Genomic DNA, 25,484 nt, shown 5'->3' with positions numbered 1-25,484 from the left:
ATATGATTTTTTACCTTAAAAGTTAGATTCACATAATAAGTATTCATTATTTATTTTTATTGGATCTTTTAGATTTTCCAAGGGAATTACAACCATGAATGAGTTTATTATATTTTTACAATCTATCATCATTGTATATATCGATTTAGTTTATCCAACTTCATAATTTTTTTAACAATCTACTATATATTTTTTTGAGCACAAATCACTAAAAAACGACATGATTACTTTTATAAAATTACAACAATCATGCTAAAATTAATAAATTGTTTGCATTGGACTTAAATTGATAAAATATTCCAGACAATTTTAATTAAAATTGACATATAGATTATAAGTATCAAAATTAAGAGAAAAATATATAAAATTAAGCAATATATTTGAGTTCGATCAATTACATATAAAAACAAGTTTAAAAAAAAAACGTTAAATGCATACCTTGACTTAATCTGGTTTGAGTAGAGCTTGATGGTTCGGTGCTTGAAATTTCAATTGAATTGATGTGTTTTTTGTAAATTTTGTAGCTATGTATATTTCTATGGGAAAAAAAGATGTTGAGAAGGAATACCTCAATGTAAAATAAAATAAAATAAAAAGGAAAAAACATATCTAGCAATTAAGGAAATCAAATAATTAATAGATAGTCACTGTGCTAATTACATCATGGAAAAATATGATAGTTAGAAAGATATTTAAAGATATTTAAAGAGGATTAAAATTGTCCGTATATTAATTTTAAATTTTTTTAAAGATGTTGTGTTAATATAAATGTGTGTGGTGTCAATATGCATACCCAAGAAAAGCCATGAATACCACTTCCCTGGGTCATAATTGACATATACCATGAATACCACTTACACTAAAGTACAGTACCATTTCCTCTCAACTTTTTAACTTGCCTAGTTTACTTATCATCCTTAGCCAGTAAATTGAAATTGTAATGTGAAAGCACACACCAGCATATAATTTTGTAGATTTCTGGCATTTTGTGCAACATGTAGATCTTTATACTAGATATTTTTCTTTTCTTCTTTCTTTGTCAAATCCAGACATGTCAATTTTTATTGGTCACAACTGGTCCAGTTGTGAATTGGTACCAGTATTGTACCATTACCTTAGATTGTGCCTTTATAATTTCTGGTTTATGCAAAATTACTTTCAAATCGCTAACACATGTCAATTTGTTCTTATTTTGTTGCGCAGGACTGAAATAACAAGGTTTAGGTGGCAGCTGGAGGACTAAAACTTCCTAGTTTTGTGTTTGTTTTTTGGGTGTTTACCTTTTGTTTCTTGAATTGGGTCAGTTTTCTGAGATGATAATGATAATGATTTGGGTCCATTAGAGCGAATATTTTGAGGACATATTTAGCTCTCAAATTCAATAACCTAGTTCTCTCTCCACCTCTTCCTAACTCACTCTCCCTCTAGCTCTAAAATCTAGCCGACACTCTCGACGACTGGCTGTCTCTCCGGCTATCACTCATCTCTCCGGCTTAGATGATTGAATCAAACCAGGTTCGGTTCGAAATTAATTCAAACCAAACTCAAACCTAAGGTAAGTTCGGTTCGTTGTCACCCCTACCTCCATCATACCTTTATTTTTAAAAACTTTAATAACTCAAAATTTTAAACTTAAATATCAAAATAAAACCGTTGGATATGATCTACATCATTTTATCTATACACGTGTAACAAATTATGACATTTCAACTTCGTTTTGGTTGTCATCACGAGCTTGTAAAAATGTATTAATGTGGATAATTTCTAGACGTTGATTTTTTAAATATTTGATTTACATAAAAACAAAGTCAAAATGTAATATATTTTTTTTATGAACACAGATAAAATAACATATATCACATTTAACGGTTTTATTTTGACGTTTATGATTTAAATTTTAATTTATTAACGCTTTTAAAAATGAAAACACTGGAGGCATAAAAAATAGAGACATTTGAATCCTTCTCTACTTCAAGATAGAAAAAATATTAACTGCAGCTTTCTTGAATTGGGCACTTACTCTCTGTGCATGACTGGATATTACATCAACGAGCCGCCAATCTTCCACGCTACGCCCTTCCCCTTTTCATAGCCTAATATTATCATAATAAGTAAAACTCCGATAAGTAATTAATTATTTCATTTCTTTAGTTCTATATCTGCTCGCTCCTTAGTAAGTCAAAGAGAAAACTGACATCCACTTGCAAGATAGAAAGTTCTGGGTACACACATGCAAATGAGACACTATAAAAGAAGATAAACAAAGGTAGAAAGCGTCAGATATCAATGGTGTGAACGAACGGAGATAGGGTCAAAGTCAAAGGAATATGACTTGGATAATTTTGTGACGGACCGAAGAAAAAATATTTTGTTCGGACATAATTGAATTGAATTGAATAGGGCCCGGGCTCATTGATCAAACGGACAAGCCTTTTGAACAGGGCCTGGGCTCATTGGTGAAAAGTCGGCCCATTAGCAGGCCTGCCGCACCGAACACGTCAGTCACGCAAAATATGAGATATCTCATCTCGCGCACTCGGATTCATTCTTCTGGGTAGACGGGTAGAACTTGGATTCTCTCCGTTTTCCCCAAAACCTAGCAACAAAGAGATGAAGCTCTCTTTTACGATCGACTCATCCAAATCCAAACCCACCTCCCGCCCGAAACCCGCATCCGGCGAGCCCGACGCCGGCGACCCCGAGACGGGCTCCACCTCAGTTGCCCAATTCGTGACTGAATTCGACCGGACGAAGCCCCTCTCATCCAAACCCGAGAAGGCCGTGATTGCACCCATTCCAAATTCTGATTACATCAGGCGGTTCAAGCCTACGCTTCCCTTTCCCTCTGCGGAGGATGATCCCTCACAGTTCTGTACCGAAGCCAATTTTGTGTTGGATACGAATACTTCTGCAGATCCGTCTGGGCTACCATATGGGCTCTCCATCCGATCCGATAAGGAGAACCATAACGGGGATGAAGTAGGGGAAGATGGAAATGGGAGGGCAAGAAAGAGAGAGGAGGGGCCAGAGAATAGAATTCTGAAGAGGTACAAGGAGGATATGCAGAACTTGCCTGATGAAGGAGGCCCGGTAAATAACCTTTCTCTCTCTTCTTTTTTTTTTTTTTTTCTGCCTAGATGAAATTTGAGTTAGGAACTGTATTCCCTCTATAATTTAACTAGTATGTACTGTACTGTACTGTTTTCTTTGGTCCCGCACCATTCCTTTATATACCATTAGGAGTTGACAAGGTGAAATCAATGAATGAAATTTTCACTTCCCCTGTAATCCTACTGTTTGTTAAAATTTGATAACAAGAATCTTTAACTATTTGGTTCTTTCACCACCAAACACGCAGAAAATTAATATTATCAATCCCAGGCCATAAATACGTAGAAAGTTTGTCATTTCGCTTGTATTTAGATTGTTCCCAATTGTTAACCAAGTTGGCAGGTCAACTCAAGTTGGGCTGTAAAATTTCAGGGTTTTCCATTTGAGAATTATTCTAAAACAAGGTTGAAAAGGAATGATCTTAAATTTGTTATTTGGTCATTTTGGGCTGGATTCTTTTGGCTTGGATCATGATGGGTTCAGTCAAATTTAGGTCTCAGTTCATTAACATCAGAGTTGGTTCTGAACAACATCTTTTTTTCTGTTATTATCTAGCAGACAGAATTATTTAGAGTTTCTGTCTGGTTTTTGTTCATCAGATCAGCTTGTTTCCCCAATCTGGTTGGGTTGGGTTTACACATGCCAGCTACTTTACATCTTGTTGCTGTTTATTTTTTCTGACAAGAAGTCTGGTATATGATTTGCAGGATGAGTTCAAGGGAACTGAGTTAGGTGAACTTGCAGCTGCTCTTCTAAGAGGATACGGATGGACAGAGGGCAAGGTACTTGGTCGCAACAAAAACAGAGAGGATACCAAGATAGTTGATTTTCAAAAACGAAGTGGGAGTTATGGCCTCGGCTTCAACCCCAGCACTGTTGACCCCAAGAAGAGTCGCAGTGGTGATTGGATCTTGCCTGACAGTGGTGTTCAAGAGAGAAGAAAGAAAGATAATGGTAAGGAGAGAGAAGCAGAGAGGAATAGGAGGGAAGAAGATTTGCCAAGAGAAAGGATAGGTAGCAGACAGAGGAAAGTAGAGAATGGTGATGTGAAGGATGAGAGAGTTGGTAGTAGGAGAAAGGATGAGGTGGAGAGAGAAAGGAGTGGTAGTACAAGGAGGAGAGAGAAGGATGAAGAGAGAGATAAGGGAAGTAGCAGAAAGAAAGAGAGAGAAAGCAAGAGGGAAGAACACAAGGAAACAAAGGTAGTAGTTAGGTGGCTGACAAGCCACATCAGGGTTAGAATAATAAGCAAGGATTTCAAGCAGGGGAGATATTACCTAAAAAAGGGAGAGGTGGTGGACGTAGTGGGGCCCACGACCTGCGATATATCCATGGATGGGACACGTGAGCTATTACAGGGTGTAGAACAAGGTATGCTGGAGACGGCACTGCCTAAGAAGGGTGGGGCCATTCTTGTATTATACGGGAAGCACAAGGGCGTTTATGGGAATTTGGTGGAGAAGGATTTGGAAGAGGAGACGGGTGTAATAAGGGATGCCGATAACCATGAGCTGGTAAATGTGCAGTTGGAACAAATTGCTGAATATTTAGGTGACCCTGCTTATCTCGGCTATTAACCTATAGATTGTATGCTACAGCTCTTTTAATTTAATGTGAAGAATTTTTGCATTGAAATATTCACGTATTTATGATCTATTATTTTAATCATTTTCTTGGTTGTTTATTGATTTATAAGTTATTTTCTTTTAAATAATGGATGGCTTGTCCATGCATGTCAATTGTACGACTAAATAGATATAATATATTAAGGTAAATAAAGAAAAATAATTTTGATAATTTAAGCTCTACTTGACGAGATCCATCATATTTCGAGATTGTTGAGTCTTCACATTAAGGGGGACCTTCTAATAAAGGCACCTCATATAATACTATTGATCTGAATATATTACCTGATATTCACAAATGATTAAGGTTATTTTATTTTTATAATATTGATTGAAAACAATATGAGGTAGTTATTTATTCACGGACTTTTCTTTGTAGGTAGTATTAGTGGAGAAAACAAATTAATAATGATCTATCATCAACTTGGATGGATTTTTTTTTCAATATGCTATTTTAGAATTTCTGAAATATTTTATTAATTTAAGTTTAATGTAAAAAATTTATTAATTTTAGCATGATTGATGTAATTTTTTTATTATAGCGTTTTGTTTTGTTGTACTTTAAAATTTATTATTTTAATCATAAATTTAATGTCAAAATTATTTATGATAATTTGTATTGAATATATATATATATATATTTATATAAGTAATCATGTCAATTTTTTAGTGATTTTTACGTAGAGAAAAGAGATAAAATGTTAATTGACAAAACATTTTTTTTTATAATAGATTGTTAAAAGAAATTGTGAAGTTAGTACAAAATAAATCGATATATACAATGTTGATAGATTTTAAGAAAAAAAAAATCAAATATATGAGAGAGAAACATAATTTAAACATAATAATATACTTTATAAAACATAGTTTTATTACTTTTAAAGGAAAAAAATTATGTAGTAATATATGTAAGAGAGAATCAGTTTCTAAAAGAAACACTGAAGGATAAAATTATATAGTAAAATATTTTGATAATACTGTGTTAATAAAAAATTGAGTTGTTTTAATATCATCAAAGCTCCTTATCTTATTTTCTTTTAAGATTTTTTTTGGCTTGGTTCGAGTTTGTAATTTTGCTCTATTAACACTAATATGGCAAAGCAACTGTCAAGGCAACTTAGCGATTCAAAAAACTGTTGGATTCATCAACAGAATGCACAAGTAACTAAAAAAAAAAATATTAACAGGTGGTTATCAAAGAAAATCAAAACTGCCGCACTAATTATCCCTCTACAATTGAAGTTGAATTTACACGGGAGAAATTGATTGCCATATTAGTGTATCTATCTTCGGCTAGACAGGATTGCAATATTAAGGTAAAACCTGAAAAATAAACAAAAACATACTGTAAATGTTCAGAACAAAATATTTGCATGAATCAATGAAGATCCCTATTTAATTTTTTTTTTTAATGTTCTGTAATTCAAAAATTTACTGAATATACATTTATTTGTTTAAGTTTCGTGATACTCACACAAGTCCTACAAGATACACACACAAAAGTGTAGAACTTACTATAGCAATGCCTCTTATGATTATCTGCTGGCATCATGGATTGAAAGAACTTGATCCACCGATATTTAAAGAAACTAGTGCTGCTATGCTTGTTATAGTAGCAAGCCATAATAAAGCTGGATCTACATTACAAACCAACAATGAAAGAGAGATCAACCAAAGGAACAAAGGATGAACATACCAAATTTATAAAAATACCATACCTGTCATGTCCAATAACTTAGCGTAGACCAGGACATATTGAAATTAGGATAGACAAGGGCATATTAAATTTCTCTTTCAAGGACTCATTTAATGTTTCACCAAACAACTAAGCATAGACTAGAGCATATTAAACTTTAGGATACACTAAATCACATAATAAAGGGTCACTTAAGGCAAATTTCCTTAATTGCAAATTAAGTCGTAACTGCATCATTAGGAGGTAGAAATCATTATCATGAGGTCAATTAAGAACTGGTGTTTCCACAATCAATTCTGACTCATTTCTACCAAAATGATCAACGGAAGTTGACAAATCTCACCTTTAGAGTCACCAGAAACAACTCCAGAATCAACAACACTGCCACCGCCGATGCCGCCATTTCCTCTACTCCCTGTACCAGTCAATTCCGGATCCCGAAAACTTTCTGACGAAACAATCCCCTGAAACTCTTCACTAACAAGCAACGCAGCCAATAGGTCCATGAATGACTCCCTCTCTCTGTCAGTCACTCCCCCCTTGCTATAATCTGACTCTGATATGTCATCATCACTTTCTAAGTATCCTATTTCAGAAGCCGGTACAAATTTTTCTTCCTCTTCGTCTTCAACGTAGGCCTTGTAGGTGAGACGTAGTAGCACCTCCCCTGAAGTACGTTTGCCAAAAACTCCCCACCCGCCCCTTAATGTGACAATTCGATCAGTTGGTACTGTGTCTTGGAGCGATCCTAGCTCTACCTATAGTTGATATAATGTAAATGTTTCATTTTGATTTTGTATATGCCAAAAATACACCACGCGAAATAAAATGCATAGTAACATATGGTTGTCAAGTAATGTTGATTTCATATGTGTAGCAGTATGTGTGCCATGGTACAAAACCCATCAGGTTACTGAGTATTTACAGGAATGCTCAGTACCAGTTAGATCTACTACCATGCATGTAATGAAATTTTACTGGCCATGTTGGTAATAAAAATGATACCTCTCCTGATCCAATTGTTATCTCAGTGAAGCCAAATGAATCTTTCACTTGAAGGTACAATTTCTGCTTCTTGGGGTTAGTTACTAGAAGGTGAAAATCCTGAAAATAAATAAAAAATAAATTATTTGTCACGCATACTCTCTAGAATGTAGAGAATTAGCATAGCAGTAAGCTACAAAAAATAACTGGAATATTTTCAAAGATCATAGATCAGGATATACTTGGTTCCAGATGGGTTCACCAGGAGGGCCAATAACAGTTGTCTGACTATTTTTCTTGCTCTTTATAACTTGATCTCCTAGGCTCATAGTTACATATGGATCAGTTTTCCCTGCCATTTTACCAAAAAAAAAACAAGAAGAAGAAGAATTACCTAACAATATAAAGAAGAAGTATTATAGATAATGATCTTGATTAAACTTCTGGAACCAATTAGTTACTTGGCTAATAAGTATTGTTTGAGGTTTTAGATAAGAAAAATCAATACAGTATAGTGATAATAATTGAACTAGCAATAACTAGTACTTGCAACTAACTATTTGTTTGCAGAAGTGACAACAAGAATGATTCAGATCCTTGTTATACATAACAAGTACTACAAAAATGGTGCCTAAAGAATACCTAAGCTACAGGGATCTTAATAAATGATGTTCCCTAAACATTATATCAATATTCCCCAATTTACGATGTTAACAATACAACTACAGGGGATCGATGGATATACATTAAACCCATTTGGGTAATCTTCTCTTAAAAAACTCTGATATTGGTTTACTTTGTTTTAACCTTAATCATATATAGTAGGCACAAAGGTCATAATAACCTCCCCTCTTTATCATAACTAAGTATAATAAAACATTACGAAGTAAATATATGTACCAAATAAGACATAGGCAAGTTTGCGAGCATCAACAATGGTGACAGAGAGCTCTCCGACAAAATCCTTGTTGCCTTCTTGAATAACATCTGTCTTCAGAATCTCTGCCACTGGGCCCAATGCCTGGCCCTTCTGGAAATCAAGCACAATTTTCTTTGGTCGCACAAAGAGAAGCGGCAGGTCTTCAGTCAGGAGCTTTTTCAGAAACCTATTACCCAAAAGCAACAGCATTTCAATGAGGAATCTCTCTGTCTGTCCGTCTTTCTCCCACTTCCACCCATATACTCAAATAGATTATATAATGGACCAAATTAGATATGGGCATACTTACATAGAAAGAACAGGAATTGCTGATAGAGAGCACCAATGGCATGCAAAAAGAAGAAGCAAATATGTGTTAATTAAAAAAAAAATGGCAATCCAAAGATAATGCATCAACAACATTTGAAAATTTTCTTGAATATATACCAGGCTTCTAAATAGCTAGCTATAGCGGCGCTATAGCTACGCTGTAGCTTTTCCAGACCATAAACGCTAAGCTATGAGATAAAATTGCGCTAACTCAGCTACGACCGCTATAGCTATAATAGCTGACCGCTATTACCGCTATATGAGACCCGCTATAGCTACCGCTATGCTACATGTTTTTTTTTTGCAATTTATATGGACTTCTGTACTTCTATTCTTATTTCTAATGCTACATGGTCTTCTACGATAAGTATACTAAACCAAACTATATGCTTCTATTTTTATTTGTGATTTATTCTTTCATTCTATATCGAGAAATATTCAAATACTAATTATTCATTTTGATTATTCTTTTTATAGTATTCGTTTGTAAAATTATTATCGTTCGTTTCAATTGAAAGCTGATTTTGATTATTATTATAATTATAAAATGTTTAAATATGTATATTGACTTCATTTACCTTATAAAATTAATTGCTCTTTGTCTATTATAATATGTAATACCATGAAGTATAAACTATTAAATAATGTTACTTTTTAGATTTTTTTTTATTCTTATTTGCGTAATTGATAAAAAGTATAGACTTAGATTAGTTGTCATTTAGTTGTTACATCAATTCTCTAATATTGATTATGTTGATAATTAGTAGAAATATAGAATATAAAGTTTGAAAAGGGAAAATCGCTATGTGTGATAGCTTCCGCTATAGCTACGCTATTCGCAATAGCTTTTTTTTTTTGTCTCCCCGCTATGCCGCTATAATCGCTATTTAGAACCTTGATATATACAGATGGCAACCCAAAGAAATCTAATGTATCGAAATATTGGTCATCAGCAAAGAACTACAATTGCAGTTGTACCTTTCTTAACCTGAATAAGGGTTGTCACATAAGGTATTAAATTTAATATCTTTCTTAACCTGAATAATTCTTAGTTTAGCAATCAATGGTTTCACTAAAATTATAAAGAATATTGAAACATAGACTGTCAAGTGATACCTCCATTTCTTCTTTTGTTACAGAAAAAAAGTATACTTAACTAGTAGAGGTGCAGTTCCTTAGCAGGAAAGTGCTTTACAGCTCTACTAGTAAACCAACAAGGAAAAAGCTAAACTTTTTTTTTTCAGTACAAAAATATTTTCAGTATCACTATTCAGGTTATTACCAAACACTGGTGCTTGTTTGGTTACCGTTATGGCTGCCCAACAACTTATTTCGTTTTTTAAAGTTTTTTGTTACATGGTGTTACTTACTGAGAATGATTTGAGAAGACCGAATTTTGCATTTGGGGGTCAAACTGATATTGAACTGATGTAAAATCTGATTAAATTGTATGACAAAGCATTACTACATAACAATTAGTCTCATCCACGAAAGTAAATGCACTTACACATAAGATTGAAAAGCCGAAAAGGAGACAGCTCGAACTTAATCTTTGGCAGAGAAACAAAAGCCCAAGAAACAGCACCAACCCATGGCTCAGTTGGTATGAGTCGAAGCTTAACCCAGAGCTCTCCATCAATGTCAAAATCACGCACCCAAACTGGAACGCTTATTGGGATGATACCTAACTTCAGGGAAAGGGACAATTTCATGCGGGCCCCGCCAGTGTAGCGTAGACCTATCTGGTATCTTAATTCCACAGAAAAACACCATACAAGAAATAATCATGCCACTACTCCAATTATAATAATAAAAACAATAATAGAGCTATCAAAGTGACTGTCACAGTTGACAACTGATTGTGGTCATTACCAAGAAAATGCACAGAAACAAGTTTACCCCTTTTCTGGATATAATATAATAGTTCCCATAGGTTAATATGACACCATACTTCTTACACAATTTATCATTTTCACACTGTACCATTTTGTATATGCTGCTTACTTTTCTATATAACATACTATTCTGTATCTATTGGTCACCAAGTGATGGTTATACCTTCGAATAATCAGAAGATAAGCTATCAGTGAGTGATATATTTCCCATTTTTCAGGGTACATAAGAAGTTTTAAGGTATTCTGGCGTATCGCCAAAAATAAATTCGCACAAAGAAAGAAGAATTACTTACTGTAAGTCATTAATCCGTCTTGATGTTCTCCTTTCTACATTCCTAACCGATAAAGGTTCGTCTCCAAGGGAGAATTGTTTAATCTCCACTCTTTGCACGTAATCAGGCTTCTGTAGGTCATCAATCACTGGCTGGAGCAACCCAACAATCCAATCCTCGATTCCTGACCGGTACACCTTCCACAATTTTCCCAAAACCATGTTCACCCACTCAACTGATTCCTTCCTCTGTAAGTCCTTTTCCAGGAAAAGCGAAAAACTGGTTGGCACTTGTGGCCAGGTCCCATTTTGCATTTCTCGTTCAGCTTTTCTATTCTTCCGTGAAGTCCAGAGCTTGTCGAAAGCTACACCAACAAAGAAGAAAAAAACGAAAAAACCAAGTACATTTCGGTTGATAGGAGGTGAAGGGATTGGATGAATTACACCCAATTGAGTTTTCAATTTGTCAACCAAGGGATCTTGTTGGTAGTTCGTGAAGGTGGTAGAGAATTGCAATTGGTCTGACTCTTCATCAGAAAACTCTGATAATCTTCTGGTGACAAAGATTTTCTGGGCATTCGTGCTTTCTTTGGTGGAATTCAAAAATTCAGGACTCAAATTGGAATTTCCTGTCCCTGACGGGGATATAGAGGATCTACAGTAAAATATCCTCCTACATCTTCTACTAGAAAGGAATTTCAAGAAAAGGATGCTCTTTTTGTTACCAGCATCGGCGATTTTGCAGGGACAAATTAACTGTGAGATGCAATGAGGGCCCCGAGATGATGCTGCCATTGAAGAAGCCCAAGTGAGAGAAGAAACCATTCACATTGGGTATGCCTTGAAACATAATTGAATTAGCATGAGAAGATACTAGAATCTAGGGTTAGCATATACTGAAATAGGCGGCACGCGCCACCAGAGAGAGAGAGAGAGGAGTTGAGGTTGAGGTTGAGGTTGGAAGTTGGAAGTTGGAAGTGCAAAAGAGACGAGAGGCAAAGATATGGTGCGAGAGAAGACTGGAGAGTTCCAGTTGTACACGTGGGCAGCGGGGAAGAGAGAAAATATGAATGGGCGGCTGTGAGGCGCGCCATGTTATCGGTGGAGGGACCAAGAATGGTGGAGCGGAATAATCTGATCTCCTGCGTCCATTTCCTGATTTAATATGTGTAGCCAGACACTGAAATATCGTGGACCACTAGTTATCGAGGTAGCAAATAGGAGGTCCGACTCGTATTGACCTGCTGCATATTTGACTACAACTGATGTCACATCAGGAGGTATGAACTCGACGCGTGGATGAGGGGGAGTTGGCGCATGACGGCATGAGATACGAACTTGTCAACTCGAAGTCGACGGACGGTGATTGACAACGGGTTGGTTTTCGCTCGATAGCATATGAACCCGGATCCGATCTCTTATTCTTATTCAGCAACTGAGCAAGGCTGCTTGACGGGTTACGGTATAGGCCGGCAGCACGAGTTATATAAATAACACGAGTTTTTCATTTATTTGATTCCTCATAGTCATATGCCGGTGTCTCACCGGATTTTCTGTTTCGTTTCTCTGAAGCTGATCCTACGAGAACCTTCATTTTTTAAATTGTAAAAAGTTACTTTTGTTATCACTTTATCAAATTTAACAAACACTACGTTTTTCATTTCAATTGCATTCAATAATTTTGCAATTTTGAAATTTTACACTGTTGTAATTGTCAATAATAAGCTGATGCACTTGTAGACATATTGCTAAATTAATATTTATCTTACATTTTTAAAAGGGACAGCGAGACGTAACAATGACTGTGCAGAGAAATTGGAGCAGAAAATCCAGATTCAACCGAGAATAAGAGAAACCAAATTATACTGCGATACTATGATACTATACATTGCTTTTAGGAATCTTTGACTAGAGGGAAAGGGAATCATTAAAACATAGCCCCTTTTTCTTGAGAGAGAGATCTCATATTTTGCGTAACCGACGTGTCCGGTGCCTATTCACAGCGTAGGGGGGTCCAATAATTTTTGAGCTTTGAGATTCGTGCATAACTTATTTGAATGGTTGAGATTTTTCAAAGAGTCGCCCAACATATGAGAAATCTCAGAGAATGCAAATTCGTTTTTCTTCCGGTTATATCAACAATTTGAGAGTAGCTCTGATGTTCATCGGACCTACTTTGATTCAATGAGCTAAAACACCGTTCGATCTGTTTTAAGATACATATACTCCGCTTTAATGTATACATTTATTTTAATTTTCGTACACACAGATCTAAAAACAGACCAGACAGTCCTAAAAGTACGATTTTGGTACCAGCATTGGAGTCCGTATTCCTCAGTTACCGGACTGAAACTGACAATTCGAATCTCATATTTTGCGTGACCGACGTGTGTGCCTGGTGTCTATTCGGAGATAGCACAGGAGGACAATAATATTTGAGCTTTGAGATTTGTACAACACATATTTGAAAGGTTGAGATTTTTCAAAAAGTCACGCAAAATATGAGATATCTGTGAGGATGCGAATACAAATGTAACCAGGGGCTGATGACCGTGTTGGAAAAAGTGTTAACTTCCTCATAAATTCAGAATATGTAATTGTGTTTATTAAATTTCATAAATTTGTAATTCATTCATTTCAATTTTTGTTGTTGTTCTGTCTATGTATTAATGACAATTTATTTGTAGAAAGAAAAAACAATTTAACTGTTGAACTAGATTTCCAAAAATATCAGGACTGCTGAATATTCAACGGTATGCATGATTTCGATTTTCGACCGTAGAATTATTCAGTACGTGATATTTTTATTTTTTTTAAATTGACCCCTCTGTCTCTTGCTTATTAAATGAAGTGGTTCAAAATAACTTTTTCAACTTTTCAATAGTCAGACTCAGACACAAAGTTCCAACTTTTGGCCTAATACGTACCATACTGTACTGTGTCTCTTATATGATAGAAACGGGTTACGGGAGTACTCGGTTTGTATCTCTTACAAGGAAAATTGGTTTTACTGTGTCGCATGTTAAATAATTCAGCAGTCCTGGTATTTACTAAAATATAATTGAAATGGTGGGACTTCTTTAATTTTTTTTTTTTTTCTTGTAAACAAAAATTTCGGCATGTATGCAGCTTGCTTACTTCCATTACAAATTGTGTTCTGGGCCAAGCAAGAGTCTGAGGTAAGTGAAGAAGAAAGATAACATTGGGCCAACGCAGCCCACTTAATCTAGGCCCAACTTAAAAAATATTGTGTTCTGGGCCAAGAAAGAGTCAAGGTAAGTAAAGAAGAAAGATGACATTGGGCCAACCCAGCGCACTTCATCGAGGCCCAACGTAAAAAATATTGTGTTCTGGGCTAAGCAGGAGTCGAGGTAAGTAAAGAAGAAAGATAATATTGGGCCAACAAGCGCACTTCATCGAGGCCCAATTTAAAAATTCCAGCCCAAAAAATCTCCTCGCTTCCGTAGTCCCTCCCACCTCTCCCCTCCATCTCTTCCGATCATGGCCCCAGTACCCTTTTCCAAATAGGCAACCAAATAACAAATCAATCACTCTCTGCACTTCTCCATCAATGGAGAAGCAGCCTTCCTTCAAGCCTTCTTCTTCCCTCCCCATCCTCTCAGCGCAAGACTTTGAGTCCCTCCTCGACGATTTCTCCTCCGGGGATCCCTCTCGCCGCCGCAAACACCTCTCTCTTCCCCTCCTCGACCTCTCCCTCCATTCCCTCTCCCGCCGTGACCTCCCCTCCAGTTTGAAGCTCAATCTTCTCCATTTCCTCGAGCAACACCTCCCCTCCATTCTCTTCCCCTCCCCTCCCTTTCCCTCCCTTCTCTCTGCGCTCCGCTCCTTCCTCCCCTCCCCTGATCCCTCCCCACTCAAGGAACAACTCTTGATCACCACCACATCTATCTTCATCTCTCTTCTCCAGTCCCCTTCTTCCCCTCATCTCCAGTCACTAACTGAGCTGCTCTTGACACTGATTAACCGGCCCAATCATGGGCCTGATAGACAAACCCGTGGCTTGGCATGCGAGTCTCTTCGCGAACTGGAGAGCACATTTCCATGCCTCTTGTCAGAAATTCTCGGTCATGTGTGGCTTCTGGCCCAAGCAGAGAGAACCCATGTGGCACAATCGTATTTCCTCTTACTTGCTCAAGTTTCTCGAAATGTTGTGGTAAATGGTCTACTTTCATCCAGTTCATCAATTCTCTCAACCTCAACCCAGTTAACCCCCTTTACAATACCCCAAATTGCATTATCTGATCAAAGAGTGGTTCTTTCGCCACCGTCAGATATAAATCTCAGAGAAATCAGACGGGTGCTTGCTTTCCTACTGGACCGCCCGAGAGATTTGACTCCTGGTGCCATATCAGAGCTAACATCAGCTTTAGTTGATATTGCGGATGCACTGGAGGAGTGTGTACCGGCCGTGTCAGCTTTGCTCAAAGTGAACTTCTCCAGCCTTCTCTCCTGTCACAACCTATTACTAGATCACTCCATTCTTTCTCTCTACCACCATTTTTCCGATGCATTTAATGAGGATGCCATTAGCAATGTGGCCCACCGGCTCCAGCTCTTAGCAAGCGATACGGGTCAGAGGTTGATTTTTCGCTTGCTAGCACTGCATTGGCTTTTTGGGTCTACTCTCTTAGCCCGCCATGTAATTAGTGCTACTTCACTACCGGGTTTCTACCCACAAGTGTTCGACCCGCTTGCTGTCAAGGCAAAGAAGCTTGATGCCATTTCTGTTATCGCATCAGAGAGAGATGAGGCGGTGAGTCTGTTAGAAGACGGTTTGGTGTGTGTTTCTTCTTTCAGGTGGCTACCGGGCTGGAGCACAGAAACCGGGGTGGCATTTAGAGCCATGCATAAATTGCTTATTGGTATTATGCCTCATGATGGTTCTGATTACGGGCCGGGTCGTGCGGGGTTGGGTTCTATTATGGAGTCTACAACATTTACAGCTCTTGAGGTAGTATTTTTTTTTTTTGTTGAGTTTGTTCATTTGTATTACAAGTCAATTCTTGACGTTCTTACCAGCGTTGGTACCAACTGCCTTATCGCTATATGACCATACTTACCTACATTGGATTTAACTGAATGTCTTTAAATGATCTGTATGGTACCAATGATTAAAGTCTAATCTTATTTGTAGTTGAAATCCATAAATAAAGAAAACAATTTTTTTCTAATGGATGGTACAGGCTGGCTTTTAGTGGTATAGGCCCCTCTTCTACATGATTGAAAAGGCAGAGCCCATGACTTAATATCCTCATGATGTTTAGATTTAGTGTTGCTAAGAAATTTTGGTCTTTGCCAATGTACTGCTGGTACTAGTACAGCTGTACTGGAGCATTGGATATCATACCAACTTAATGTTTCCTCTCTGCCTGTAGAACATGCTTGTGAACCTGGCATTGGAACATCATGTACTGGTTCCAGTAATAGCAACTTTCATCAGCCGCTTATTACAGTGTGAGACCCACTCTGCAATTGGTGACAGATTTCTTCAAACACTTGACAGGCGCTTGACTCCCAATCTCAAACCAGGCCATGGCCTCTCCTTTTATTTTCCCTTGTTAGAGAAAATAGCCGAGAATGAGACAGTGACTCCTAAAGGTGTATTGGAGCTTCTCAAGAGGCATATGCTTTGCCTCACTGATGAGCATGGTCCAGATACGGGGCTCCGGTCGTGGTCCCAAGGGAGCCGGGTTCTCGGCATATGCCGAGTTGTGCTGAATCACCATCATGGGTCCCAGGTTTTCAGTCCTCTTTCGCGACTTCTGGCTTTCACGTGCCAGAACTTTCCTGATTTGGAAATTCGTGACAATGCAAGGTCAGTTAGTGATGCTTTAAATTTTATTCCAATTATTTTTCATATAGTTATTTTCCGGTTTTGTAGTGGTGTATATACTATATACTGGAACAGTCAATAACACCTGCAACAAGAGGGAATAAGTGTATTGGTGTAGTTTGCTAAAATGTGGTATTGTTAACTGTGACTGGTTGTCTGGTACCATGGCTTTTTATTTGTTGGAAGGATGAGAAAGCAAGTATGGTGTAAACATGTATGGAGGAGAGGAATGATGTTTCTCTCAAATCCAGCATATTCTTATCTTTCCCTTTGTCTCTCCTCCACAGGATCTACTTGCGAATGCTTGCATGCATACCGGGCAAGAAGCTAAGGCAAGCCCTATGCACTGGTAAAAAGTCAGGCCTTGCCCCGGCTCCACTTCCGGCCTCTTTGATCGATGTACCGTCGGCCCATCCCTCTCTCGACCAAAAAAAATCAACTGGTATCGCCTCTTACATTCACATAGAATGTGTTACACCTCCACTTGTGAAACAATCCTGGTTTCTCTCAACACCGGGTTCAGTCCGTGCTTTATCCAATGGATCTGGATCCGTTGGAGGGGCCATTATGGATATAGTGGCTTCTGCTGCACCATTATCAGACCCAGATAAGTCAGATAAGTCAGATGAAGCAGATTTCACTAAAACCATTTACCAGAATGAAGCTTTGAGGGTTGTGGATCCAAAGACTGGGGATCTATTGCGGGTTTTAAGGACCCATTTCGGGTGTATACCAGATTACCGGGTTATGCCTGGTATAAAGATAAGGATACCGTGTACGCTTCGATTTGAATCTGACCCGTTTACCCGTACTTGGGGATCTGAATCTTATGACGAGCAGAGCATACCTGCTTTATATGCTACCAAAATTACCTTCTCGTCCTTTTCAAAGTATGGTAAGATCCCACCTTGCCGTGTGCCATTTCTCCTTGGAGAATCATTAAAACCTGACCTTGCTTTAGTCCCTCTAGACCAAGAAAATAATGAGAGTACACACCATAGTGATTTCGCGAAATTTTTTATTGAATTACAACCTGAAGACCCAATGCCTGGGTTGATAGACATCTTGATCAAGGCCAACACGGGTACTGGACAAGTTGTATCTGGTTCCCTGAGACCTGTCACAGTCGGTATAGAGGACATGTTTTTGAAAGCTATCTTGCCAGCTAATGTCTCTGATGAGTGGATCCCGCAATACAATGCTGACCTGTTTGATGCTTTATGGGAAGCCTGTGGCAGTTCGGCAAATACAGTGAGGGAAACATTTCCTTTAAATGGTGGTAAGGGGGCTGTGGCAATTAAGGGTACACAATCAGTGAAGCTTCTAGAAGTTCCTGAAGATGTGCTTATTAATGCTGTGGAGAGACACCTGGCTGGATTTGTGGTCCGGGTTGCAGGGGGGCCGCTTGTTAGGGTGATTCGTCAGAACAGAGTTATAGAAAATGTTGTATGGGATGAGAAAGAAGAAGACGAAGAAGAAGGTGACATAGATGTTGATGCCTCTAGAAATGAGTTTAGTGCTGAAAAGGCTTTGGTGGCTTATTCAGGGGAGAAATCTGGACTTGAGATCCAATTTGCACAAACTGAAATGGAGAAAAACAACAATTGCAGAAGTTTGGTATCCACTGGTAAGGGAAAGAACATGGGGACATTTTGTGTTTTGGTATTTTTGCCACCAAGGTACCATCTTCTTTTTATGATGGAGATTGGTTATACTTCTACCATGGTACGGATACGTACCGACCATTGGCCATGCCTCGCTTATGTTGATGAATACTTGGAGGCTTTGTTGTGAAAACTATTCGTTTTGAAGATTAGGGCAGAACTGTAGATTGGTTAGTCAGTGAGCTTTTTTCTCTCTAAAAAATTCTTTTTGATAGCATGGCTACATATTCTTTATTGCCTTTTAAATGGGTTGTAAATTGTTCTTGGAGATGGATTTTTTATTTTTCTCCATCTCATTACTTTTTTTAGTTGAGGGCCAATCAATAATTTTTTTTTTGTATTCCATTTTTAAAATTGTAACTTCTCTGTTCCAGAAGGAATATAGTAGTAATAAGAGTGTTGTACCTCTTTGTTAATTTTCATTTTTCCCAGAGGGCAGAGGTAACAATAATAAGTAAGCACAATTACATGCCAGGGAAGGTTGCTGGTTAACTGCGAAATATTGTTTATGTGATTCTCTCACTAGAAGTAATAAAGTATATTTGAACTTGGAATTTTTTAATGGGAATAATGTAGAAAATTAAAACAAATATCACTTCTACCCAAGATTATAAATAGCGATTATAGCGCTATAGTTTTAAGATCTAAAAAAACTATAGCGCAATCATAGTTAGCTATTTATAATCATTATAAAAAAAAAGCGGTTAATAGTACTATAGCTTTTGAGGTATGAAAAAGCTATAGCATAGCTATTGTGCTATTGCTGGCTATTTAGAACCTAGCCTAGAAAGAGAAGAAGTTTAATTGTAGTTATAAAGTGACTCCAATTGTGATTAACTTTTGGAAATAACAGTTTAAAAAACACTCATTATGTACTATGTTTTTTCTCGGATCTCTTATACAATGCATTGCGTTACTTTGCATGTAATAAAACAGCTCAATTCACACAATTATATAGGAAATTCTACCAGAAACAGTTGGAGTAACGCAATGCAACTTCCCCCCTATCTTGGCATATTAATATATACAGTTATATTCAGATAACATGTAAACTTGGAAAAAGGAAAAATAAAATAAAGAAAGTTCTCTTATCTAGAAAGAAAGAAAACCAAACGCCTAACTGAAACTCAGAAACCAACCGACATTCACTCAGTAGCTTCCATCAATTGAATGGCTAGGCCTAAACCCCGTTTTCATGTATAGCGTAAAGTAATAATTAAAGATAAATACACCCAATTAACCAAGATTACCATCTAAATTCTCTACTGGTACTAATGCATGGATGAACACGTTAACTCCATCAATGATGCCTACCAAAAGTTCATTGATGCTGCTTCAACAGTCGTGCTAACTGAGTACAACTCTGTCGATTGCGTTCGTACTGAGGCTGCTGCCTTGGCCATGGCAAACCTCAAAGAGCAGCATGAGCACTTGCACTTGGCATGCGACCATGCAGAGGGTTTTGCTGATATGATGACCAAACGGGTCAAGGAGCTGGAGGTGGCCCACCACACCAATGCAATGAACCCAAATGCAGCCAACCTGGTGCCTGTCAGGCCGGCTTATGCTCGACCAGTACTGAAGCGGCAAAAGGAATTGGAGTCTGATGCTCGATACGGTGATGCAGCTGACGTGCCAGAGGAGCACGACACAGCGGCATCACAGGCATCAGTTGGCCATAACTTGATCTCAAATTAGCATTTTGAATTAATTTGTTTTGCTCATCTTATAAAAACATGCAAAAATCTGGTTGGTTTTTTTCTTTTCTTTATTTTCTTGATTTTTGTTGATACATTATACATATATATATTTGTAGAGGAATAAGAGGGATTAAAGTTGCTTGAATCTTGTATTTTTTAATTTATTTTTTCAAACTGTGGATTAAGCTTTACCAGATTAACTCTGATTTGCTGCTGCTTGCAACAAGGAAATAAAGTGCAGTTTATTGATATATATGCTTCTTTTATTTTTAACATCTTTCGTACTTTTTTTTTAATATTAATAATCTTCAAGTTATTTTAGAGTGATATAAAGCTTTTTCGGTAACTTTTAATCTTCAAAAGTTAATCAAAGTTAATCAAAATAAATATCACTTCTATTTCTAGAATTTTGCAGAAATTCAATTAAATTTACAGAAGTGACTTCAATTAGTTGTAAACTTGATTCTTGAGGTAACATATAATCAAAGTATAAGAGAAGTATATATTGAGAATATGAGTCGGAAAATTCCGATTCGAGGATTAGATAATTTATTGTAGTATGAGTTTATCATATATGAAGACTAAAATATATTGATGCATCTAAAATTTGTAAAGTTAAATGCACAAAATTATATAAAAAAAAAATTATAGAGGAGGTTAGGCCTTTAAAAAAAATGACGTAACGTGGCTATTTTAATTATGCACTTTGATGAATATATAATTAATATATTCATATATATATATCCGAGCGCCACATAAAATTGCAAAATTAAAGAAAATAAAGAAAACTCTTTCCTAAAAGGAAACAAAACAAATCACCTAACATAAACTCAGAAACCTAGCTAGGCCTAAACCCCGTTTCCATACATAGAACACTAGCTATAAACCTATATAAACCCCATCTGATCACTGATCCTTAGCTTGAACCAAAACTACCATCTCTCCTCATACTAATTAATAATTATAACCATGGATGACCTTCTTGCCTCATTGAATGAAGCCACTGAAGCTTTCAAATCTGCTTTGGAAACCATGGAGAGGATCAAGGCCAAGTACACTGCTGACAAACATGAGATTACGGAATACGATTTGCAAGTCATTGAGAACCTCAAATGCACCCGTAAGAACTACGAGTCGGTATCTAATAGAGCAAGGCGGTTCTTCGACAGGATGATTGAGGAAATGCTGGAAGCACGGGACCCCACCCCCACTGCATCTGAAGAGACAGCTGAGTCCTCTGGCAATATACATAACCCAACTACACCTGAGACTACCTGGCATAACAATGCCCTTGATCCAAACCAGGATGATTTAATTGGTATATAGTCTGGTGGTGCAAGAATTAAAGTTCGGAGAAACCTTGTTCTGCGTTTTACATTTCTTGATTGTTCTTTGTTCTTTTTTATTGGGTTCTGTTCTTATGTGGGATGAGCAATGTTGATAATTAATATACACAGAATAGATTTGTGAGCGTTAAAAAGTTTGTTCTTGAGTCTTCTTTTTCTTGTTTTTTTAAAACTGTGTGGAATGGGCTTTGGCAGATTTGTCTCTGATCTTACTACTTGCAACAAAGAAATAAAATGCAGTTTAATACTTTAATTTGTTTCTTTTTCTTATTCCCATGTTGTAGTAGAGTTCCTACAATAATGCTATTTTGTTGTTCTTGAGCGTTCAAAAGTAAAATAAGCGTTTGAAAATTGTCAAACCAAATATTGCTGAAAATTACCAGCACAGTGATACTTAGAATGTGAAACACTGGCTGGAGTTTTATTTTGCTCCTAGAATTTAAAGCCTAATGTACATTTAGATTATTTGCATTCTTTTTATTTATTTTGTTTTGGAAGTAGTGGCCCTTTGGCTACTAAAGTAGTAAAGTACATTCAAATTGTTACTAACTGAGTCATATATATATATTTTAGAAATGTCCAAACTCAGTAAATACTGTTATGTAATTGTTTACCCAAATTAAGAAAAGGAAATTTTATTGTAGAGTTCCCAAGTAAAAATAATAAATCCAAATGATTTCATATTAAACTGAATATATAATGGAAAGGAGAGCTTCTGTAATATAACATGAACATGCACTACATGAAACAACAAGGGACCCATAATCTCTCTTCTTTTCCTCCATCGGCCTAGTAAGTAGTAACCCTTCCTGCACTAATATCCTGAAAAATCCCTCTCTTAAGCATTTCATCAAGCACCTCTCGTACGTGTATCATCAAGTTATGATCGTTTTGCACAAAAGACTTGTAAAATGCTTGCATGTTTCACAGTTAGACGCCAGTTCTCATCTAATTAATCCCTTAGAAACCTGCCATGCATGACCTCATCAACTTCCCCATTTTGCAAAGCAAGTCTGATAAAATTCACATTGGAAATTTGGAATACTACATGATAGACATCGTCGGACTGGAAAATGCTTGGTCTGAAATTGGTATGGCGCTGTGCACGATCTTCCACATGAAACAATTTTAGAGAGCTGTTTTTCCTGAGTAATGGCATAATGGGGTGATAGATTCGTCATGAGTAATCTGGGCCAAGTTAGGCCCAATTTTCTCTTTCTGTTGGGCCGCATAGCAATTGTAAAGAGTACGAATTGCAATCATCTTTTATTTATTTCAGAGATGACTAATACCATGGAATTTTCTTTTTCTTTATTTTAATTTTTAATATAATTAGAATGTTCTTTTCACTATTTTTTTTCTTTTGTTGAATTCAACTCCAAAATCTATTGAAGTGGCTTCGAACTATGAATTCAAATTGTTAAAATCAATTTACATTCCGAGAGATGCATTTATATATTGAAGTGGCTTCGAATTACGAATTCAAACTGTTAAAATCAATTTACATTACTAGAGATGCATTTATATGCAAAATTTATAAATTTCCGATTAATTTAGTATAAACTTGAGATGTTAAAAAATGATGAAAAATGAATACATTAAAAATTAGGAGGTTGATAATTAACCCCGCACCTCCCACCCCGCAATTAACCCCGCACAAAATGTCAAAAAACTCCAGCTGTCATTTTTTTTTCATAAGGTATTAATACTTACGTACAGAAGTATTTATCTCTAAGCACGAAAGTATTTAGGGGACCATGCAAGTTTTTTTCATGGAGGGTGGGGGGAATCTCAAATCACATGGGGGACCATGCACGTTTTTAGAGGTGGGTTTTTTTTATCTCATTTCAATCTCGTCCACATTTCTCACAATCTATGAGAAATTTTGCGAATCTAAAATCACGAACGTTTTCTACGTAATTTTCTCTTTCAAATGAGATCCATCATGACATACTTTCGAGCAAGTCGTTACAGAAGTATTTATCTCTCATCGTGCAAGTATTTATATCTATACTTGAAAGTATTTTTTTTGCATATAATACTTATAATACTTGATATTAATACTTTAATATGTCAATATAAATACTTATAATACATGATATTAATACTTTCATATGTCAGTATAAATACTTATAATACTTGATATTAATACTTTCATATATCAGTATAAATACTTATAATAATTGATAATAATACTTTCATATGTCTGTATAGGTATAAATACATGCACGATGAGGGATAAATACTTCTGTAACGACTTGTCCGAAAGTATGTCATCATGGATCTCATTTGAAAGAGAAAATTACGTAGAAAACGTTCGTGATTTTATATTCGCAAAATTTCTCATAAATCATGAGAAATGTGAACGAGATTGAAATGAGATAAAACTAATTTGGAGAGAGATAGAGTGGGGGGATGGTGGGGGGATGGAATGGGGGGAGTAATATAATTGTTCTAAAAATTAACTTATATATCTTTTTTTTAGTGCTTAATTTTATACTAATTATTCATAGAAACAACTAACTTCATACATGTGATAAAATTTTAAGAACAATTATATTACTCCCCCCCATTCCATCCCCCCACCATCCCCCCACTCTATCTCTCTCCAAATTAGTTTGATCTCATTTCGATCTCGTTCGTATTTCTCACGATTTATGAAAAATTTTGCGAATCTAAAATCACAAACGTTTTCTACGTAATTTTCTCTTTCAAATGAGATCCATGATGACATACTTTCGGACAACTCGTTACAGAAGTATTTATCCCTCATCATGCAAGTATTTATATCTATACAGACATATGAAAATATTACTATCAATTATTATAAGTATTTATACTGACATATGAAAGTATTAATATCATGTATTATAAGTATTTATACTGACATATGAAAGTATTACTATCATGTATTATAAGTATTTATACTGACATATGAAAGTATTACTATCAATTATTATAAGTATTTATACTGACATATATGAAAGTATTAATATCAATTATTATAAGTATTTATACTGACATATGAAAATATTAATATCATGTCTTATAAGTTTTTATACTGAAATATGAAAGTATTAATATCATGTATTATAAGTATTATATGCAAAAAAATACTTTCAAGTATAGATATAAATACTTACACGATGAGGGATAAATACTTCTATAACGACTTGCTCGAAAGTATGTCATCATGGATCTCATTTGAAAGAGAAAATTACGTAGAAAACGTTCGTGGTTTTAGATTCGCAAAATTTTTCATAGATTGTGAGAAATGTGGACGAGATTGAAATGAGATAAAAAAACCCACCTCTAAAACGTGCATGGTCCCCCCATGTGATTTGAGATTCCCCCCACCCTCCATGAAAAAAATGTGCATGGTCCCTTAAATACTTTCGTACTTAGAGATAAATACTTTCGTTCTTAGAGATAAATACTTCTGTACGTAAGTATTAATACCTTATGAAAAAAAAATGACAGCTGGAGTTTTTTGGCATTTTGTGCGGGGTTAATTGCGGGGTGGGAGGTGCGGGGTTAATTATCAGCCTCCAAATTTTAAATAGGCATTTTCAGGTAGCTGGGACCGGTTAATTTTTCGACAGTTTGTTTGAACTAGAAGAAAATTATATATATATATATAAAATTTTATATATATATAAAAGAAAATTAAGCTAGCTGTTACCATTTCTAACGTTTTAATAGTTGCGGTTGGTGAACCGTTGGGATTTTGCTACTTTTGGACATTTTCCGAAAATAATATCACAGATTTACATTATTTCTTACTTGACACATAAAATTCACACATACTGCAATAAAAAGTTCAACTAGAAGAAGCTGCTGAAATGATGCATTAAATTTCGCTAGTTGTTAAGAGTTCAATTTTTTTTTTATGACTTTACAGCTTCTACTTCTGCAGAGATTTTCAAAAAAAAAAAACCGAAATTAAGAAAAAGTTAATATATTTATATATGGGGAACATGCTAGCATGCTATGCATAGCATAGAGCCCCTCCGTGCAACGGCTCGGATTTCGAGTTTTCAAAATCTTAACAGTCGATCCGAACCGTTCATCTTGTTCTCCATATTAATA

At 36.2% G+C, this 25,484-nt stretch overlaps 3 protein-coding genes across 5 annotated transcripts; 2 read left to right on the top strand and 1 right to left on the bottom strand.

Moving 5' to 3' along the window:
• The first annotated feature begins 2,558 nt into the window (after nucleotides 1-2,558).
• Nucleotides 2,559-4,795, top strand: LOC144556783 (protein MOS2-like). The gene is made up of 2 exons (XM_078305224.1): nucleotides 2,559-3,090; nucleotides 3,819-4,795. Exons 1-2 carry the CDS (start codon nucleotides 2,611-2,613, stop codon nucleotides 4,686-4,688), a joined length of 1,350 nt encoding a protein of 449 aa, XP_078161350.1. The 5' UTR covers nucleotides 2,559-2,610; the 3' UTR covers nucleotides 4,689-4,795.
• Nucleotides 4,796-5,838: 1,043 nt separating this feature from the next.
• Nucleotides 5,839-11,912, bottom strand: NTMC2T5.2 (Calcium-dependent lipid-binding (CaLB domain) family protein). 3 transcript variants are annotated; one of them, XM_078305158.1, is made up of 9 exons: nucleotides 10,854-11,911; nucleotides 10,173-10,414; nucleotides 8,646-8,664; nucleotides 8,317-8,522; nucleotides 7,659-7,768; nucleotides 7,438-7,536; nucleotides 6,776-7,190; nucleotides 6,252-6,367; nucleotides 5,839-6,059 (listed from the first exon to the last, which is right to left on the bottom strand). In XM_078305158.1, exons 1-8 carry the CDS (start codon nucleotides 11,654-11,656, stop codon nucleotides 6,285-6,287), a joined length of 1,977 nt encoding a protein of 658 aa, XP_078161284.1. In that variant the 5' UTR covers nucleotides 11,657-11,911; the 3' UTR covers nucleotides 5,839-6,059; nucleotides 6,252-6,284. The 3 variants fall into 3 exon arrangements, with proteins under 3 accessions (XP_078161284.1, XP_078161283.1, XP_078161282.1); XM_078305157.1 differs by having other exon boundaries at nucleotides 6,252-6,373; nucleotides 10,854-11,907; XM_078305156.1 differs by lacking the exon at nucleotides 6,252-6,367 and having other exon boundaries at nucleotides 10,854-11,912.
• A 2,420-nt stretch (nucleotides 11,913-14,332) lies between these two features.
• On the top strand, nucleotides 14,333-18,757 carry LOC144556731 (AP-5 complex subunit beta-like protein). The gene is made up of 3 exons (XM_078305138.1): nucleotides 14,333-15,803; nucleotides 16,228-16,667; nucleotides 16,973-18,757. The coding sequence occupies exons 1-3, from the start codon at nucleotides 14,403-14,405 to the stop codon at nucleotides 18,477-18,479; spliced, it is 3,348 nt and encodes a 1,115-aa protein (XP_078161264.1). The 5' UTR covers nucleotides 14,333-14,402; the 3' UTR covers nucleotides 18,480-18,757.
• Nucleotides 18,758-25,484: the final 6,727 nt, after the last annotated feature.

Source organism: Carex rostrata, chromosome 7, assembly GCF_964058835.1.
Source record: "Carex rostrata chromosome 7, lpCarRost1.2, whole genome shotgun sequence".
NCBI lineage: Eukaryota > Viridiplantae > Streptophyta > Magnoliopsida > Poales > Cyperaceae > Carex > Carex rostrata.
This window is presented reverse-complemented; position numbering and strand designations above follow the sequence as displayed.

Bases quoted from the DNA above. Each gene is read 5' to 3' on its own strand.
- LOC144556783 (XM_078305224.1), top strand. From the start codon at position 2,611: ATGAAGCTCTCTTTTACGATCGACTCATCCAAATCCAAACCCACCTCC. The intron at 3,091-3,818 runs GTAAATAACCTT...TATGATTTGCAG, and splicing joins TGCCTGATGAAGGAGGCCCG to GATGAGTTCAAGGGAACTGA.
- NTMC2T5.2 (XM_078305156.1), bottom strand. From the start codon at position 11,656: ATGGTTTCTTCTCTCACTTGGGCTTCTTCAATGGCAGCATCATCTCGG. The intron at 10,415-10,853 runs GTAAGTAATTCT...TGTGGAATTAAG, and splicing joins AGACGGATTAATGACTTACA to ATACCAGATAGGTCTACGCT. The intron at 7,537-7,658 runs GTATATCCTGAT...ATTTATTTTCAG, and splicing joins GTGAACCCATCTGGAACCAA to GATTTTCACCTTCTAGTAAC.
- LOC144556731 (XM_078305138.1), top strand. From the start codon at position 14,403: ATGGAGAAGCAGCCTTCCTTCAAGCCTTCTTCTTCCCTCCCCATCCTC. The intron at 15,804-16,227 runs GTAGTATTTTTT...CTCTGCCTGTAG, and splicing joins CAACATTTACAGCTCTTGAG to AACATGCTTGTGAACCTGGC. The intron at 16,668-16,972 runs GTCAGTTAGTGA...TCTCCTCCACAG, and splicing joins GAAATTCGTGACAATGCAAG to GATCTACTTGCGAATGCTTG.